The sequence below is a fragment of the Olea europaea genome, unplaced genomic scaffold, assembly GCF_002742605.1.
Source record: "Olea europaea var. sylvestris unplaced genomic scaffold, O_europaea_v1 scaffold1435, whole genome shotgun sequence".
Lineage (NCBI taxonomy): Eukaryota > Viridiplantae > Streptophyta > Magnoliopsida > Lamiales > Oleaceae > Olea > Olea europaea.
Genome location: NW_019231887.1, coordinates 234,473 through 254,650, shown reverse-complemented (window position 1 = coordinate 254,650; position 20,178 = coordinate 234,473). Strand labels below are relative to the sequence as shown.

The following is a 20,178-nucleotide window of genomic DNA, read 5'->3' as shown; positions in this document are numbered from 1 at the left end:
ATATCTATCTGCTTACTAGAGGATAAACTGTATTCGTTGCGCAACACATGCCCAAAATATCGCAACATGGGCGGGTATATGCAAAATTCTTGATAACACATGTCCATTACGACACAATGCCTCCATCATGAACATGTGGCTGTTTCTTGCAAATGGATATCATCGAATACGACGAAGACATCCTCGATAGTAGTTCCTTGCACCGATGTACGCTACTCTACAGTATTCAGCCTACGTTGTGACATCCGCGACCAGGGCATTACAGAACTTCTCTTCACTAACTTTTTCCTCCTCGTTAGAGCACGGGAAAAGCACACAGTTGAAGTCCAGATCACCCATCGTGTCATTCAAGTTGAAGGAAACAAAGAGTTTCCACTGGAGCAAATGAACATTGCAGGAAGTGGAAAACTAAATATGAAATTGTTGCAACTATACATATTTTGTTCTATGCTAGGGCACTCCAATTTGTAAAGGTGTGAGAGGTAGGTACCATTATTGCAGTTAGCAAACTTTGACACAAAGGTTGCAAGAAATTGTCATCTGTTAAACAAGCATGAGTTCAGATTTGACCTATGTGCCTAGTACTAAAGATTCTCCAACTATAACACGTGAATTACACAATCCTTTAACACAAGCACTGCAACGCATTTTTTAGTTGTCAAATAGAACGTAATATGGTAAACGGATATGCAAAGAAAATAATAACATAACAAGCCACCCTCAAAGGCAATATACAAATGATGGAATGCATTTGATACTACACCAAGTGTTCGGTAAGTTAAAAAGTTAATTACACACGCTTGTAGGAAAGAAAAGAAAACACTAATGCAAGGATCTGTTACATTTATTAAACTGCCACTCGATCCACTTTAATTTTTCGTTGGCATCCTTCATAACACCGAGCATGTCCTGATATAGCTTCTGCGCCAGCAGCATATAGGTGTGGAAATACAGTGGTTTTCAGAGCTCAATTCGACCAATGGATAGCAACTTCGGCATTTTCATTCAGGGAAATGATGATGTTTATCTTTGCCACAACTTCAATGACACTACTATCACGGTCGACGAAGATATTCTTCTTCTTTCCCTTTCAATTATGCGTGGACGACTTCCTTTTTTCACTGCTTCGGGCGTTGGAAACATTGGCACTAGACTTGCCTCGACCCTCGTCGCCCTCTTCGCTCGAGCCACTGCCTTCTCTATCAACCAGTATGGCGTCCCGAAGGTCATCTAGCCCAGAATCTTCAAACATATCGAACCCTATTCTACAAAGCTTTGTTCGGGTAACTGCGTACTTGTCGACATCATAACTGTTGCTAAATAGTTGGTGATGCTTAATGTAAATCTCACTTACATCTTTGTCTTTAAAATCTTTGTAATCCTTGTTCTCCTAACGAAAAATGGACAAACAATTACAAGCTTGGCATGTGGAGCAGAAAGAATTTCAGATACAAGACAGTGATGCACACATGTAAAATACATGCAATTCACTTTAGTTGAAAGAGCTAATTGCAATGTGCTTTGCCGAAAAAAAAAAAAACGACAGTTCGTGAAAGTGTGTGCTGGGGGCAGGGGAACCATATGAACGTGATGTAATAAATAATTTCCATTCAATTTGTAGATTGAACGAGTAGGGAACTAATCTGTAGAAAAGTGGAGATGGATGGCAAGATATCACAGCATACTTTTCAATTTTTCTAGAATACCATGACCTATGAATGCATATAAATTGTCATGTCTCGGATGTGTTAGTACCTGCAACGTGCAAATCCCCCAATCAAGCTACAGACCCCTAACCTCAGCATGCATCACAACTACTAGAAACGGTTTACTCTATAGCTAGTGCAAGAAATGCAAATAGGCAGTGTGCAAACATAATTGGAACTAATGGAATCTAAGTTGGGGAATCACGGCTGTGGGATAAGGATTTCGTTACCTTAATTTTCTCGACCACCATTCTTTGGCAGCAAAAACCTAACCAGTAGACGGGTTGTACTCGACCCCACTACATGCCAACAACTTGGACAATCGTTTGTGCTCTCGACACATTGAATCCCAATGGTTGCACAACTGTTGTTTGCTCCAACTGTGTCCCATTACGGAGTTGAGGAGAGTAACCACACGGTCTCAACTGTGCTTTGTGAAACACCAATCGTGTCTATGCCCTTTAGCGATGGCAGTCTCGCAAGCTGCTATGAACTCCCTCTATTCTGTTGGGTTCCATCGAGCATGTTTTTTCGTTGCCAAGTCGTAGGCGACTGCCCCAGCTCTGGACGAGGTAGCTTGCGAGACATTGCTGAACTATGAGAAGAAGGTAGAAAGAGTAAGACTTCAGAATTCGAAAAGAAAGCGTGGATAGTGTGCGAAGTGAAGTTGGGTGATACCTAATTCATTGACAAGTCCATGTCGGTCGAAGGTTGGCAACAACGAGTGGATGTAGCGACGAAGATCAGTAAGCCTGACAACGTAGTAGAGCCTTTGATAGTGATTATCTGACGGTCAACGCCCAGTTTGTAAGCGTCGATCGGAACGCAAAAAAAGGGCTCAACTCATGGTTGAAATAAAAACGTGGGATGACCACTTTGAAGTTGGTGAATCGCCTGCGAGATTTGAAGGAATCGACGTCGAAAATTACATGTACCGCTCACCGGCTAGCCATCATGTCCTAAGTCTTCTCCATTTGGTATTGTTGATGTTTTGTTTCTCATCGTGAGGTGGGGTAGTTGAGGGAAAACGAATGGGAAAGTGGAAAGAAAATTAAGGACAGTGGACCCACATACTCAGTAAGTTATGGTGTTAATGATCCAAAAATTAATTTTACACCCAGTGAAAATGTGTAGCAAATAGGGGCTACATTTATATTAGGGATAATTGCAAATATGGTTCCAAATCTTTCAAAATTTTATAAATTTTATCTTATCCTTTTATTTGTTGCAGTACTGGTTCCAAACTTTTTATTTTTATGCGACTTATTAAAAACATATGGATGATTTCTGTTTAAAAGATCATTAGTTGACCTAGAAAGTTGACTTTGATCATATTTTGACTAATTTTAAAAAGGGTAAAATGACTACTGAAATGACATAGTCTCATAGAAGAAAGTTGAGATTGGTACTGCAGCAAACAAAAGATAAGAATAAAATCTACAAAAATTTGAAGGATTCGGGACCATCACTACAATTATCACTTTCTATATAGCTTACAACATGCTAGAGTCCTAGACGGTACGCGATATCGCTAGATAAGGATATGTTGCTACAAGCAAGCTCCCTTCTCTCCCTGCTATTTCTGCTGACGACGGCGGCGCACGGCGGCGATTATAGCAGAGCAGACTTTCCGGCTGACTTTATTTTTGGTTCTGGAACTTCTGCTTATCAAGTTAGTTTCATTTTTTTTTTTGCATGTTTAAATCCTGTTTTTCTTGGGTTTAGACTGATATTCTTGAACTTTTACTCGAAAATGACTTGAAGATTGATAATCAGCGTGTAAAGATAAAATTTCAAAAAGTTCAACGAACCGTCTATAAGCTTACACTAATAGTCGAATTACAATATTGGTATTCTCGTATTTCCAAATGAGCCACCATTTTGTGAGTTTTGTTGAGGGTAAAAATTTCAGGTTGCTTGGATATGAAAAAATTAATCAACTGCTTCTCTTAACGAAGATTGGCCTTTTAATTTTTATGGGGGATAGGAGTGTGAGGATGAGGCCAATCAGTATTTCTTCTTTTTCTTCTTTTTTTGGTATTCTTTCAGAATTCTAATCTTTGAAACTTTGCATGAACGAACGCAATTGGTGAATATTAGTACGAGGGAGCAGCGTTCGATGATGGAAGGACTCCTAGCATTTGGGACATCTTTGCTCATTCCGGTTTATACTCAAAGCACATGCTCTTTATACTTTATTCACTTATTACTCCCACATTTCATAGGATTCACTAATTTTTATATTATAAGGAGCAGGCCTGATCTTCTGCCTGGGCAGGAGATCAATTTCATTATAAGAGGATTATAAGTAACTTATTAGAAAATCCAAACACGCGCTATGTTTGGAGACAAGAAAGTTACTTTGCTTTAAGCTTATAATGTTGTTTAGTATACAATACTAGCAGCAGTGAAGTGAATTTTCTGGTCTAAAACTTTTCTCTAGCCCAGTAATCAAAAGAGACTTACTTCTCAATTATAAATCTCTTGCTGTCCTACTCTGTAACTTCAGGTCGTACTCATGGAGCTACTGGAGATGTAGCATGTGACGGATATCACAAATACAAGGTGCACAAACAGTTGCGAAGTCTAATTTTCACAGCTTTTCTTTCTCTTCTTTGTGTGAGGTACAAATGAAGTTCTGCTTTAAATATGGATATTGTTCGTTTAGATGTGGATTAGGGATGTCAACATCTTTCTTACTAAATCTGGTCGAAGGATGTAGTCTCGTGAAGCCAAATATAGTGTTCATAAAGGAAAAGCTTTCTTCCAATATATTTAGATTAATAGAGGCTCGTAGTAATTTTCTTTATACAAAATTGATGTATATTTTTGCCCTTTCAACATTTTCTCGCCCCCTATGTGAAAATTGTAGCTCCACTCCACGTTCTTCTTTCTACTTGTCTTTTATCTTCTCTAGTTTGGACTGTGTTATGAACTAGAAATTTCGATATTTTTGCCTAAATCTGCAAGTCAGAGAAAACTACGCATACTGTGAATTTCAGGAAGATATTGGGCTAATGGTAGACACGAATTTGGAGGCATTCAGATTATCCATATCATGGTCAAGGCTTATTCCTAGTATGTTAACCTGCATCATGCTGTAGAAGAAACCTGCTCATTATCATACTTTTTACTCAAATGATGATTGATGTCAACTGTCTTCAGATGGAAGAGGACCTATCAACCCAAAAGGGCTAGAATACTACAATAATCTCATTGACGAACTTATAAGCCATGGTGACAATTGCATTTTCTTCTGGATACATTTTTCCTTAAACATTGCAAATGAATTGATCTGTCCCATAGGTAAAAACTGTGTAATGGTGCAGGAATCCAACCACATGTTACATTAAATCATATTGATCTACCACAAGCACTTGAAGATGAATATGGTGGATGGCTTAGTCGCAAAATTGTGTACGTTTTCTTATAAGTTTTATCTTATTATATAAACATCCTCTACTAGTTTTACCTACATGCCATGGAAACTTGTACAATTTATTCTAGAGAAACTTATCCACTTGTGACTCCAGGAAGGACTTTGTGGTGTACGCAGACACGTGCTTTAGGGAATTCGGTGACAGGGTTTTGTATTGGACAACCGTTAATGAAGCCAATATATTTGCCCTGGGAGGTTACAACGACGGAATCATTGCCCCAGGACGCTGTTCACCATCATTGGGAACTAATTGTTCCACGGGTAACTCCTCAATTGAGCCATATATCGTGGTACATAATATCTTGCTGGCACATTCAGCTGCTACAAAACTGTACAGGAAGAAGTACAAGGTTATTGTTTGTCCTTTTTTTCCGTCATAGAGTTTCTATAATTTATTATACTTTCTTAAGGATATAACATGTTTTAATGCAGTTCACTCAAAATGGTTTCCTGGGATTGAACGTATACACATTATGGTTTATTCCTGATACAAATTCAACAGAAGATGTGATTGCAACTCAAAGAGCTAAGGATTTCTATGTTGGTTGGTAAGTTGCATAACTTGGCTAGGTAGCTAATAAGTTTACCTACTATTCCTATTTAAGGAAAACTGCACAGTTGTTCCCCAATGCTTGAGTAGAAAGTTGATCGCAACCTTTCATTAGATTTGCATAATTAGTCCCCAATAGCAGAATCTTCTTTTTGCCCGCATGACTAGAACAGTTCTTGTCGCTGGGGAATATTTGTGCAACAGTAACGGAAAGTTGGGGAAAAATGGTCCGTCCTTAAGGTTAGAAACCAAGATTTTATGAGCGCTTTAGGTTGGGAAATATTGTGCATTTTTGCTTTCCCATATATACGAAGACCCTGTGGTTTGACAATTAGCTGTCTCATATGTGGAGACTTGGTATGTTTACCCATGTCTAATATTTGCTGCAGGTTAGTTGATCCGGTTATCTTTGGAGACTATCCTGACATAGTAAAGAAAAATGTCGGGAAGAGACTTCCAGCCTTTACCGAATATGAGTCGAAGCAAATCAAGGGATCAGTTGACTTCATAGGAGTGAACCACTATACAACAGTACACATCAAGGACAAGCCCAGCATCCTCAAAATGAATAACAGGGATTTTTATGATGATATGGCAGTAAAGATCATATGTATGACAACCATTTTTCATTAACTCAAATTGATTAGTCTCTACTCATTATTCAGTTCCTCTTGTTCTTCGAGCTTATTTTCCTGATTGTTTGAGTTCAGCTTCAGTTAGCAATCTATCATTCAGATAATGCTATTCCTCCAGAAGAGCTTACCTTCTTTTTTCGGTTTCTGCAGATGATCAGGGCAACGAACCGACGGATGAGGTGAAATCTCAATATAATTTTATGATTTTGGTTTGACTGACTCTATATTCAAAACACTTTTGTTTGGCACAGTATGCTATCATGCCTTGGGGTCTTTATGGAGTTCTGGAGTACCTAAAACAAGTTTATGGCAATCTACCTATTTATGTCCATGAAAATGGTATCTCTCTCTGTCCCCTCTTGCTCTCTCCACAATGCACTCGATGTTTGCATATGCCCACGCTCATATATACAAAATTGCACATTATCTAATTAGTTGTTATCTCACTGCTTAGAAAGAGCCAAAAGGTAAAACCTTCTGATCGCAGCAATAAAGCATTGAACTAGAAAAACAGAATGTATTATAGAAACTTTCATGTTATCATATTGTCTAGTGCTAATATAGTTTGCCTTACCAAGCAAGCCATTGAAATGTATAAAAGTACATAGCCGAGCTGTAATGCCGGTTTTTTTTTTTTTTTTTTTTTTTTTTTTTACCCTCTTTGCCAAGTAAATCTGCAGAAGTTATGGTCCACTTTTCCAATTCTATCTTTTGCTGAAGTTAATGTACTGGAGTTTTGATACATGCTTTAGTTAACCTGAGAAGACAATCGTCTACTAGAAATCTCAGCTTAAATTGGTTTGGCAGGCCAGATGACACGACGCAACGGAACACTTTATGACAAGTCACGAGTAGAATATTTACGTGCTTACATTGGGGGCATGCTTGATGCTATAAGGTATGTGTGTGATTTCAACTTGGGTCAAATTTTTATTTTCTTGCTTAAATTTTTATTTTCATCTTGAAATGGATGAAGGAATGGATCGAACACGAGGGGATATTTCGCATGGACGTTCTTAGATTGTCTTGAGTTGTTGGATGGCTACGGGACGTCCTTCGGCCTTCTCTACGTTGATTTGGATGACAAGAACCTAACGAGATATCCGAAGCTTTCTGCACACTGGTACTCAAATTTCTTGAAAGGGAAAAGCACAAGCTCAAATGCTATTACTGAAGTTGGGGATAACGCATTTGTTCCATGGATAGGTTAAGTTCTCCTTTTTATTTCATCTACTCGAGGTCAAGCTTGATACTCAAGTGTAGTGAGAAAAAATTAAATGAATAATCACATTGTGTGGCTGTGTGTATTACATGGAAACAAATTGGTTAATTGCTATTGTAGAGGAATGTTTTCATCAAAACTTTAAAAAGGATGAATGAAAAACGTATTGTATTTTTTTCATATGACTAGTCAGAGGTCAACGTGCATTCTGAAATGCTTTATAAGTACTGTAAAAGTATTATTTGAAAATGCGTGAATAAAAAATATAAAATTTGTTTACGTGAAATGAACTTTTATTCAATGTGAATCCCTTTGTACACTATATATATTTTGTGTGATTAGAGATATGTGACTTAATTAAAATATTTACAGTTGTCATATGACTTTGGGCATTTAATTTAGATTTCGTGTCTGCATGCATTCACACAGAAAAAAATTTCAAGAATTGTTTTACCTCAACTTTGAAGATGATAAATAGAGAAAAAAATAAATTAATAATTGATAATTAAGATTAAATTAAAGACATTTTATATATAATGTAATTGCAAAATAAATAGTCATTATAGTAGACGTATTACCTTTGTGTCAATTAGGACGGATCTCAAAATATTAAAATTTCTAGCGTTGTTGGAATAAAATTTGACCGAACTCTTGCGAACTATTGTCATTTTAATAGACCATTCATTTCTGTATGTCGATAAATTGCTTATAGCCTTTGATTCCATGATGCTGGAGTAAAATATTTGATGATTGAAATGAAATTACACCAATTTGTGAAAACATTTTAAATAGCTGATAAATTAATTCATTTACGTCTTAACATTCGTGAGAACAATCAAATACATTTATGAACATGAAATTTAATTAATTTGAATTAATAAATATAGAAAATAATAATTTATATACATGTAATCTTCAAAAGAAAAATTAGTCAAAAGGATGTTCATATGAATTTGAAGAATAAATGTATATCATAAATTAAATGAATAATTTTGAAAATAAATGAGTATACATGAATTTGAATAATTTATTTACTCCTGGAATAATTGAATATTCCCAAAACGTATAAGTATAATTAATTTACACCATTTTGATCTAAATACGAGAGAGATGCAAACTCTTGAAAATAAATGTTAATTCAAGTTGAAGAAAGAATCATAAATTCATTGATCAAACCATTCATAGTCCTGTAGATCTTTTAAAGCGTTGATTAATCAGACATCGACTTCAAAAATGACTTACTCACTCTAGAGCATGAAGATGAATAAATACACAAACTAGTTCAGTTTATCAAGTTCTACATCCAGGAGGAGGAGAACAAGGAGACAATAATAATAGTAATTGAGTAGAAGGGAATTACAACTTCAAACATGGAAGGGACAAAATTACAGTAGCTTGAAAATGGATACAATCGAACAATAATTATTCACTTCATGATAGGTAGATTAGTTCTTGATCTTCGGCTTCTTCACTATCATCACGGTGCAGTGAGCATGATGCGCACAATAGTCGCTTACACTGCCCAAAACAGCCCTACAAGAGCAATTGCAGCAGCAACTCATCAGCTGATTGTAAAAAGTTCTCAGAGATGTTCCAAGAGTTTCTTTCTCCTCCTCTCTTTAGAGATCCATATATTCATGCAGTGGATGATGATAAGTGTATATACACTTATTCGGGGCTCTAAACTATATAATTTTATTGTTCTTTGGCATAATATGATCTAAAATTTTATTGTATTATTTTTCTTAGGTAAAACTCATGTTTGAACGAAGAATTGAAGAAAGACACAAAAAGGGCGAAAAATGGAACAATCTAAAGTAGTGGACTAAGTTGGACGTTGGATGGAAGTTGGAGATCAAATTTTGCACATTAAAAGAATTGAGGACTTGAAGAAAAATAATCTATTACGTGGGCCTCAATTGGACTTGTCCTGGAATTCAAACTTAATATTATTTTGGACCCCTAATTGGGCTACAATAAGGGTTTACTTGTTGAGGTATATATATACAAACACATGTAGAAAAAAAGGAGGAGCCATGATTATAATTTTCACACACATTGAGGGGGCTGCCGGCTGGGGTTGAATTCTATTATTTGTATTTACACATTGGTGCCGGCAGATTGGAGAAAACACGAGCAGAGATTAGAATTAGTTGGGAAAATAAAAACTGGTCGGCTGCTGGAGGAAATTGGAGAGAGTGGCAGCCAACATAATTACATGCAAAAACAAAGACAAGACCAGAAATTGGCAAACGACAAGAGAACGGCTGCTTTAGGAATCAAAACACGGAGAATTACGCAAAGAAAATTCAGAAACGCACCAGCTGAAAAGAAAAGGAGACAGAATCACGATATTGAAAAAGGCGGCAGAATTATTTTGACAAAAATGAGTCACGTTCCGTCTTATTATTTGGTGATATCTTCCAACTTTTATGTTTTTAATTTCAACATTATGTTAGGCTAAGTCTTTTCACGTATTGGATGATGACAAAATTGTTTAATTTTTAGTTTTAATTCGAGACCTATGTTTTTATGTTAATCATTGCGTTGTGATTCCAATAATATGCATAATTAGATTGTTTTAATGTTTGCGCATCATTAGGATAATAAGTTGTTTTTTCGTAGTGTTGAAAAACTCACGATAAGTAGAACACTATTATTGGGACACATAGGCAATAAATATTAGGAATAGTATTTGTGGCGTGTGCGATCTTATATGATAATTCTAATTGTCAATGCATGTTTGCTATATGAATTCGACTTAGGAATAGGATCGTCTCGTGGTAATCATAGGTTTATTATATCTTGGGAAATAATAATAAATAAATAAATAAACGAAATTATCGATCGTCGCAATTGCATAAATTGAGATAATTATTATTGGTTGAGAATTAGAACTAAGAATTAATCAATGACGTCGGAAATCCAATATGTTTACACATTTGAATCTTTAAACCAAATTTAATTATTTTCACAAGTTTTAGTTATAAAAACTATTTAGCTATTCCTTCGATCGTTTTTTTCTGTTACAAATACGAATTAAATATATCAAATATACTAAAATTGATCCTTATTCCTTGTGGGACGATAATTCTCTCATCACGATTATTACTTGTACAACGAACCCGTACGCTTGCGGGAATTCACTCGGACAGATGACTGAGGACATTTTGTTCTCACTTGGAGAAAAAAACACTCGCTCTTTCCATGAAAAATATGTAAAAGAGGCATGGTGCTTTTCCATGGAATTATTTAACCGATTTATAAATAATTGATGGAAGAATTTTCTTACCTCTTTATAGCTCCATATCCATGATTACCAACAACCAAAATAGAGGCGTGGTGCTTTTCCACGGCCTCACAAAGAACATTCCTTGCATCCCCTTCCAAGACCTCGAATATTACATCATTCACCTGTACAAACTCGGATGCTTAAAATGGATAATCAAGAATGCAAATGAACCAGGCTCATGTTTCACCATTAAAGGCTGTAATTCTAGAAATTTAGATAAAAATAGCTAAAAGGTAATAAGAACGAAAACTATAAGCATGATAATTAACACCTTTCAACTTCTGGAAATTGAGGAAAAATGCCAATTTAGAATCTTAGATGGTCAAATGGACTACACTTATACCAAAAAAAAGAGAGAGTGGGTGAGTGAGTGAGAGAAAGAAAGAAAAAGAAGAAAAAGGAGGTATTGTGTCATGCCCTGAGACTGAGAGGCAAAAATGTATTTGTATTTTTCCCTGTAAATTTTAGCTACAGAAACATTCGGCTGACTGGCCGATAGAGGATGTGCACGAGATAAGGTGTATACTTCAAAGCTCATTCAGTAACAAATATATTGGGAAAACCTATGCGTTTAGTGAGCCCGAGTACAATCAATTCTTGCGATCTAGTATGTGGTTCTCTAACCAAGAGTGAATGGATCTATCTCAGTTAAAAGTTGCAAGTTTTTGCCTAACTGTATAGAACTTTAGAAGTATTCCAACACAGTCCAGCGAAAATACTAATAAAAAAATTCGATGAATTATATGTGGATAGTTAAGCTGCTTGTTCATCAGATTTGCTTCAAATTCACTACACTAAAAAGCATAACTGATGTTCCACATGCCTCCGGGTCTTAGATGATAGAGTTTTACCAATAATTTCTAAAGATTTTTGGCCATCTTCATCAATTTTGGATTCAATTGATACATGCTCTGCAAAATAAACTTCTAATTACGAATAAAAAATAAAAAAAATTGAAATTCAATACCGATTTGGCAGTGCAAGTTTCCTTAGCCCTTTCCAATACCCTTGCCGCAATCTTCTTCAAATCTATATCCACATACGGCAGCACATCGGCGGCACCTAAAAATTACAATCACTAAAAAAACTTTAACAAATCCACTCTAATTAACTTATACAATCATCAACAATTCAAAAAGTTAATTAAGAATACCGGGGCCAGCTAGACCGACGGCGGATGCTGCAGAAGGTTTAGCGTGCACGATCACTAGCTTGAACGGCGAATTCTCCGAAATTTTAGAAAAGAAGTGTTCCAAAGTCCACTCTAAAGCATAGTAGCTGTGTTCACTGTCATCAAGCCCCACTACCATCGCCGATTTCTCCATTTCTGCAATCGAACTGAGTAGTATTTGAATTTTAATCAAATTCTACGGATTATCGGGTTTTTGAGTTGTTTCAATTTATAAATATTGATGAGATTACGACTGCTTTAATTGGAAGTGCAAAACCACGTGCGGAAGGATTTGCAAAACTTGTCCAGTAAAGGTGTCTGGAATTGGATACATTGATGAGTAAGGAACAAATTGAGCCGCACCAGACAGTTGTAAAGAAATAATGAATTAGTGGGCATAATTCCTTGATAAGTATGAACAAAGATTAGTGGGCATAATTCTTTGACGTGTTAAGTTCAATCTCTCGCTCGAACTTATTTTAAAGTTCAATTAAAATATGAAGAGTGAATAATGGGTACAGTATTTTATAGTACACCGATCACTTAAAAGTATTTTAAAGTGCAATGAATAAAGTGTTATAGATGTATAATATTTGGTACTCCTTATAATGATACTCAAAGATGCTCGTTAATAATAATAATAATAATAATTGCACTACTAGCCCCAACTTATTAATTGAGTAACAAATTGATCTCAATCCTGAAAAGAGTAAGAATGTTTGAGAAGCATTTATAAATTGTTTAAATTATAAATAATTAAAATAAAAAAAAATGAATAAGTAGATAGCATTTGTGAATTCCTAATATATATATATATATATACTATATAAAAAGGGTAATGTTTCACTACTATAGAAAGAATAGTAGATTCTTCCATTTTGTCTCACTGTAACTTTTTTTTATTGAGAGAAAGAAACGACGTCGTTTATCTTACGTGTTGTTACTTTTCCTCAATTTACGTGGCGTGGAGGATTATGTCATAGAGCCCTCTTTACTCTTTCTTCATTTTTACACACTACAATCATGCCTCTCTATTTCTCCACACTATCTCTTTCATCATAAAAAGTTTATTTTTGAGCACATAAGTAAGTTTAAATAAAAATATTATTTTTATGTGTACGTAAAAGGTATAGAGTAACCATTTGGTTGACAAAAAAATAATATCAATTAAAATGTTTAGGAATCGTTTAAATAATAATTTATTGAGGGGGTTAATTCAAAATAAAAAATGTGAATTCTATAAATATATGATTGAAAATATATTTGAAGAAAAATAAATTTTAAAAAACTCATCATGTCTCTCAATGGCAAAAACTAATGACATTTTAACCATAATTCGTTAAAAGGATAATTACGAAGTGCGAATAAAATTCTTTTACACAAAATAAAATTAAAAAAATAAATTAATGTGTCAACAAGTTAATGGACAGCAAGTTAACCAGCCATACATGCGAGAAAAATCCCAACCTTGCCCCTGGGACATAATCTAATGGTGTAAAGGACAAGAGTGAAGTAATCTCAGCATTGCTGGCAGTCGCAGTGTGAAAATTCGATTCCTGAGATATGGAATTGAATTCTTTCTGGGCATTAATGTACAGACAAACTTTTATTTCCTGGCTTGTAGAGCACATTTAGCGGTTTACCTCCCTCATGATTCACTTGAGACGGTACAGTGGGACTCAAGGTGGGGTCCAACCTTTGAGAAAAACCTCGACCCTAAACCCTAATTAGCTTCAGCTTTCGTCTGCCACAAACAGCTGCAAAAGAAATACAAAACAAAATAGAGCCAGAAAATGGAGATTTGTGAAGAAATGGAAGTAGAAGGAGGGAATTCAGTTCCTAATTCCAATACTTTCAATCGTTTCGGTCTCAAAAACTCTATCCAGACGAATTTCGGCGACGATTACGTTTTTCAAATCGTTCCCAAGTATTAATTTTTTTCACTGTTTTCTTTAAGATATACGAATTTACATTGTGTTTCTTCTTAAATTTTTATTATTTTGAGTAATTATGTATAATTGCAATGTCAAGGGATGATTGGACGGCCATAGCGGTGTCCCTTTCGACAAACGCCGTGAAATTGTACTCACCGCAAACTGGGCAGTACCTAGGGGAGTTTAAAGGTCATTCTTCTGTGATCAATGAAATTTCCTTTACTGGTCCATCGACTTCGCATATATTGTACTCTTCATCTTCTGATGGTACTATCAGAGCTTGGGACACCCGGTCTTTCCAACAGGTATGCACACAATTACAAGAGTATATTTATGGGTATTTTTATAATTGTACATTTATTTCCTGTATACGTGGAGTAAATTATAGTTGCACTGCAGGTTTTTTCTATAAGCGCTGGTCCTTCACAAGAGGTGTTCAGCTTTTCATTCGGCGGGGCTGACAACAATCTTCTCACCGCAGGGTGTAACTCTCAGGTAATACTATTTTTTAACGGATGGAGAATTTTCGCTATTAAATTAATTATATGAATTATATACTTAATTTTAGATTTTGCTGGGGCATGAAATTCTCTGGAAAGAGATTGTCTTGCCTGATTGAATTTTAGAAGTGGAAAGATGAAAAATATAATACCTCATGCACTATGATTCTACTCTCATTTTTCGTAAGTCCACTACTTGGGCCTTATTAATCAGTATTATACCAACGGAGAATGAGGTAACTAGCTCATAATCATGTTTTAAAAGGTATAGGTTGCCTATTGAAAGAAATTAGGATATGTTCTCTATAATAATCAATCCTCTAGGTGCTATACATACTCATGCAGTTTTCAAACATATTGTTATTTAGATTTTCTTCTGGGATTGGAGGACAAAGAAGCAGGTTGCTGTGTTGGAGGAATCTCATATGGATGATGTTACTCAGGTATGTTCAGATTACTAGGATTTTTCTGTTGTGTAGAAGCTTGGGAAAAGAATTCTGTTTCTCTTGATTAATCTTCCAAGCACTCACTTTACGTGGACCATTGCTTCGTATTCGGCCTGATTGTTGGTACACATCCTATCCAAAGTGAATGCGAACTTGTAACAAATTCCTAAAGGATTTATCAATGCTACTCCTACTCCTGCACCTTTAGAGGTTTTCGATCCATCGAAATATAAAACCCAAGGTTTTAATTCGAATGAATTGATCTCTAACTCAATTTCTTCAGGCATATCAAGGCATAGATGATCGGCCAGAAAGTTAGTCAAAGCTTGATTTTTTACTGCCTTTTGGGGTATGTATTGAATTTCGAATTCTAATAAAGCTAATATCCAAAGGCCTAACCTTTGGTGCAAAATAAGGCGAGAGAACATATACTTAACCAAATTTACTTTAGAAATTAAATAAACGGTTACGGGTCGTAAATAAGCCCTTAATTTTGCACATGTGAAATACAATGCAAGACATAATTTTTCAATGGAAAAATAATTACATTCACATTTTGTTAACCGTCTACTCAAGTAGTAAATCGCCCTTTTTTCACCAAATTGGTCTTCATACGCGACCATTCCTGCTATTGATTCTTTTTCAGCTGATACATATACTTTCATTGGCCGTCCTTGGATTGGTGACACCAACACTGGTGGATTTGATAAATATGTCTTTAGGCTTTCAAAAGTCTTTTGATGCTCTTCTTTCCAGACGAATTCGTCCTGATTTTTCAACTTTAAAAGCGGCAAAAAAGCTTTAGTTTGCCTCGCACAATTAGAAATAAAGCGTCTTAAAAAATTTACTTGGCCTAAAAACCTTTGCAATTCTTTTTGTTGCTAGGTGTTTTAGCCTCTAAAATGGCCTTCGTTTTATTTTTATCAAGTCCAATCCCCCTTTTGTGTACTAAGAAACCAAGGAAATTTCCTGCATTAAAACTAAATGCACATTTCAAGGGATTCAACTTTAGTTTATACTGCTTCATTCGCTCAAATGAACATCTCAATTGTTCAAAATGGTCATCTTCTTTAATGGATTTGACCATTATATCATCTCCATACACTTCAACAAACTTGCCTATCATATCATGAAAAATCAAATTCATTGCCCTTTGATAAGTTGTTCGTGCATTTTTCAGGCCGAAAGGCATAACTACCAATTCAAAACATCCTAAAAACCTAGGGCATCTAACGGCAGTTTTGTGTATATCTTCCTCAGCTATATAAATTTGATTGTATCCTGAATACTCATCCATGAAGGAATACATTACATATCCGGCAGTCGAGTTCACTAAAGAATCTACCGTGGGCATTGGATATTCATCTTTAGGTGTGGCTATATTTAGATTCCTAAAGTCTATGCACACCCTTAGTTTACCATTCTTTTTTAATACCGGCACGATATTGGACAACCATTCAGCATATATGGCCATTCTAATAAAGCCTGCTTTTAATAATCGCTCAATCTCTTCCTTAATTTCAGGGAGTACATTGGGAGGGAAACGTCTAGGAGGTTGCCTATCAGGTTTAAAATTAGGCTTGGTTGATAATCTATGTTCTACCAAATCTCTATCTAAACCAGGCATATGTTCATATTCCCAAGCAAAACAATCTTTGTACTCATTTAATAAAGCGATTAATTTATCACTAACCTCTTGATCGAGCATTTGGCTGATGAACGTTGGGCGATCTTCTCCTTCATTGCCAATATTCAATTTAATCAGGGGGTCTTGTGCTTGAGCGTATCCAGGCTTGGCGGATCCTTATCACTTCGTCGTCCAATTCCCTTGTAGGCACTTCTTCTTCTAAACAATCTACCTTGTTGACTTCTCGGCCAATACTTTGTTCAAACTCGAACACTACCAATTTGTCTCTCAATGCTTGCAAGACCGCTTCTTCTTTCGTCTTGTCCTTGCACTCTTTATTGAAAGCCATTAATTTGGCTTTGAAGGCCTGAATATCAGCCATTTGCCTTTGTTGCTTACAACTCATTTAAAACTTTTTGATTACTCTTTTGCCAATTACTGGCTCTTCTAGAGCCACTATGTTTGGCCTCATCTGACTGAACATTTCAGTGAGTGCATCCACCGAAAACGGCTCTTCACTCTGCGCGACAATTTGAGTTTCTTCTCCATCTTGGACTACTCTGGCAGGTCCATAATTTCCTTCGTACATGAACCTTTCCACTGAATTTGCTTCTACGACAAAAGGCCTATGATCAGCCTGTACCACCTCTGCTTCGCCCTTGTCATTCCAAAAAACTAGGCATTGATGGAGCGATGAGAGTATACAGCGATTTCCGTGTATTCAATCTCTTCCTAATAACACATTGTAACTAGTGGGACCATCTATTACAAAGAAGACTGTGGTTCTAGTAGTTGTTCCTATATTTATATCCAATGACATAGCCCCTTTAACTGAAGTTGCTCCTCCATTGAAACTTGTCAGGATGACTTCCGTTGGGATCATATCACCTTCTGTTTTTACGAATTTCCTCATCTTCCTAGATGGAATAGTGTTTATAGCTGCTCCATTATCGACAAGCACTTTTGTCACAGGTATGCCGTTAACTAGAGCTTTAACGTACAATGGCCTTAAGTGTTTGGTCAATTTCATGGCTGATCGCTTAAAAATTACCTTTTCGGCAGCATCTATTTCCACTTCCTGCTTGTCCTCTGTCGAGTTACCCTTTTGTGATAAGTCAATGTGCAGCATATCGCACTGAGCCTCTATCTCCTGAATTTCCTTTTTACTGTTTTCTAATGCTTCTCCTTCAGTTACCCAACCTGTGGGAGGAGGCATTATTCTTGGAGGTGATCCATACTTTTCAGAGCGGGGTACTCTCTTCTTCCTTTTAGGCGTCCCGTACAGCACGTAATAATCGAAAGAACGCCCAGATGGTTCTCCCAATAAGTCTACTTCACGAACTCCCTCTCGATGTAGTTGCTTCAACAGAGTATTGTAAGATACTCCTCTTCTTCTCCTTTCTGCTTCCAGATCGATTTCCTCTTCGATGTCTGTCATACCATCATCTTCTTCACCATTGTAGGCCTCTCTAGAAGTTTGGCCTTCTTCATATTCCAGCATGTATGCTTCCTCTTCGTTATCCTACTTTTCTTCTTCTCCCTTCTCTTTATTCTTGAACTCATTGGCTAGTAAATAGTTATTAGCCACAACAGGAGGTAACGAACCAAACTGAATAGTAAGGGACTGATCTGGATCTTCTCCATTCCTTCTGTCTCGCTCAAACTTCGACCTCCCAGAAGAAGTATCTGGCAATTCTTCCATAGGTTCGCCTGTACTAGTCTCTTCATTGCCTTTGAGAACATTCTGATTGGCTGCCTCGAGTAGTCTATGTGCCTTAGGACGTAGCACTCCTTGTTGTTGCCTCATCATTCGCCCATAGTTCCGTTGAAAACGCCTTTGTTGGGTTCTAGTCATCTCGTTGAAAGGTATCGCCCTTCCAGCCTTATATTGGAACGAATGCCATACATTTGGTTGGCGAGGTTGTGGTCTGAATGTTCTCCCATTATTTACTGGCCTGAACTGCCTTTCAAAAGGCGGTCCCTTATAAAACGATATACCCCCGCCCTCTACCAGTCTGAGCATTTGGGAAAAAACTAGGGCGATGGTGATGCTGCCATATCCCTGGTTTCTCTGCATTTGCACTCACTTCTTTTTTGCATCTTGCACATAGGACGTCTTCGTCCTTTTTGGACTCCTTCTCTTTGATACGTTCAAAGATACTAGGATGTGGTCCAAGGTCTTCTTCTCCATCATCTATAACCAACTTGAATTTTGGAAACTTGTTTTTGAGACCAGACGTCACCATGTTCACTCCAAGTGGCTGTGGAAAAGGATTTTCATCCACTGCCATCTTCCTCTTATCCTCGAATGTAATTTGTCCTGATTCAATGACATACTATAACACATGGCGAAAAATCAAACAGTTGTTAGTCAAATGTGACCATGCATTATATCACTTACAATATTTTTTACCCTTAACTTGTTCAGGGCTTGGCAATTTATGCTTATCGCTCAACTTTATCTGCTTATCTTTATATAATTTATCAAGTATAAGGTTAGCTTTGGTTACTTCGAACGAGAACGTTCTAACCTTTATGTTTTCATCTTTTATAGGCATTCTCTTGATGATCTCTTCGTGATCAACCGTTTAGAAACTGCTTAATTGCTTTATAACTGTCCACTTTCTTCATGGTGGCCAACTTATCATGGAACTGTCGTCTCTAACTGCTGCCACTACTCTTTGTCATTCAACCGTCTTCAACCGAACTCCTTGAATCGTGGAAGGTGATAAGATTACTCAATAACTGTTTCGATAACTGCACTTTTAGATAACTATAACATCTTATGTTTGCTAAGATCCTGGGCGATTCAAAGGTTTGGGCAAAAACAAGGTCATAACTCTGGCCGACTGCAAGGCACTTCATTCGCTCAGATCTTGGGCGTCTTGCAAGTTTGGGCGTGGTGTTACCGCGTTCTTGGACTTCCACTGCATTAATTAATAACACTATTTGGGCCTTTATCCTGAATTGCCCAGTTGGGCTTCATTCTTTGGGTTATTCGATTTGAGCTACACTTTTAGTGTGTCAACAATTATTATAATAAATCGAAACAAGTTCTTATCGGATCGAATTGATCTATATCCATATTTGCTTCATTTAGTTAACAGATTATTGGATTCGAATCTTGATCGAGTTATCGAACTGAGACCCTAAATCCATCTCCCATTAATTTTATCGAATTTTGATCAAAAATCAATATTTTTTTTTCCAATTTAAATTTCTTCTGGATTTCTTAAAAAAAAAATAATAATATATAATTACTAATCATTTATTATGAATTTATGATGAGAATGTACTAAACCAACTTATTATGTACTATGAGACTGCATTGGCAAAAGGTCAATTTGAATGCTCTTCTGGCAAGATTTCATTGACATAGCAAATTTGCCCATTATGAACTGAGACCTCAACCATTACAGGCATAAATGCTAGACGAAAATATCATACATGGTAAATAACCAAGATCCAGATAAAATACTCAAAGCTTCGCAATCAGACATCTTCACAATAGAAGATAGGTTTTGAGCCTTATAAACAATAGCTGCAAATTGCAGACATCCTAAAAGCCACCATCTTTGGGGAGGATATTTATTTATGACAACTTAAAGTTCAAGTTTGACATCCACAGAAGAATGGAAAGCTGTGCCTATTGTCAA

The 20,178-nt window shown here is 36.4% G+C and overlaps 3 protein-coding genes across 3 annotated transcripts; 2 read left to right on the top strand and 1 right to left on the bottom strand.

Moving 5' to 3' along the window:
- The first annotated feature begins 3,194 nt into the window (after positions 1-3,194).
- LOC111375992 (beta-glucosidase 11-like) lies at positions 3,195-7,831 on the top strand. Its single transcript, XM_022998919.1, has 13 exons — positions 3,195-3,378; positions 3,807-3,870; positions 4,216-4,271; positions 4,709-4,784; positions 4,872-4,943; positions 5,036-5,123; positions 5,240-5,495; positions 5,578-5,693; positions 6,085-6,305; positions 6,481-6,509; positions 6,582-6,669; positions 7,138-7,228; positions 7,307-7,831. The coding sequence occupies exons 1-13, from the start codon at positions 3,250-3,252 to the stop codon at positions 7,539-7,541; spliced, it is 1,521 nt and encodes a 506-aa protein (XP_022854687.1). The 5' UTR covers positions 3,195-3,249; the 3' UTR covers positions 7,542-7,831.
- An 886-nt stretch (positions 7,832-8,717) lies between these two features.
- On the bottom strand, positions 8,718-12,398 carry LOC111375991 (universal stress protein PHOS34-like). The gene is made up of 4 exons (XM_022998918.1): positions 11,998-12,398; positions 11,812-11,906; positions 10,845-10,966; positions 8,718-9,085 (listed from the first exon to the last, which is right to left on the bottom strand). The coding sequence occupies exons 1-4, from the start codon at positions 12,167-12,169 to the stop codon at positions 8,998-9,000; spliced, it is 477 nt and encodes a 158-aa protein (XP_022854686.1). The 5' UTR covers positions 12,170-12,398; the 3' UTR covers positions 8,718-8,997.
- A 1,332-nt stretch (positions 12,399-13,730) lies between these two features.
- LOC111375990 (WD repeat-containing protein 89) lies at positions 13,731-14,991 on the top strand. The gene is made up of 4 exons (XM_022998917.1): positions 13,731-13,942; positions 14,047-14,254; positions 14,349-14,444; positions 14,818-14,991. Exons 1-4 carry the CDS (start codon positions 13,809-13,811, stop codon positions 14,908-14,910), a joined length of 531 nt encoding a protein of 176 aa, XP_022854685.1. The 5' UTR covers positions 13,731-13,808; the 3' UTR covers positions 14,911-14,991.
- The last annotated feature ends 5,187 nt before the right edge of the window (positions 14,992-20,178 follow it).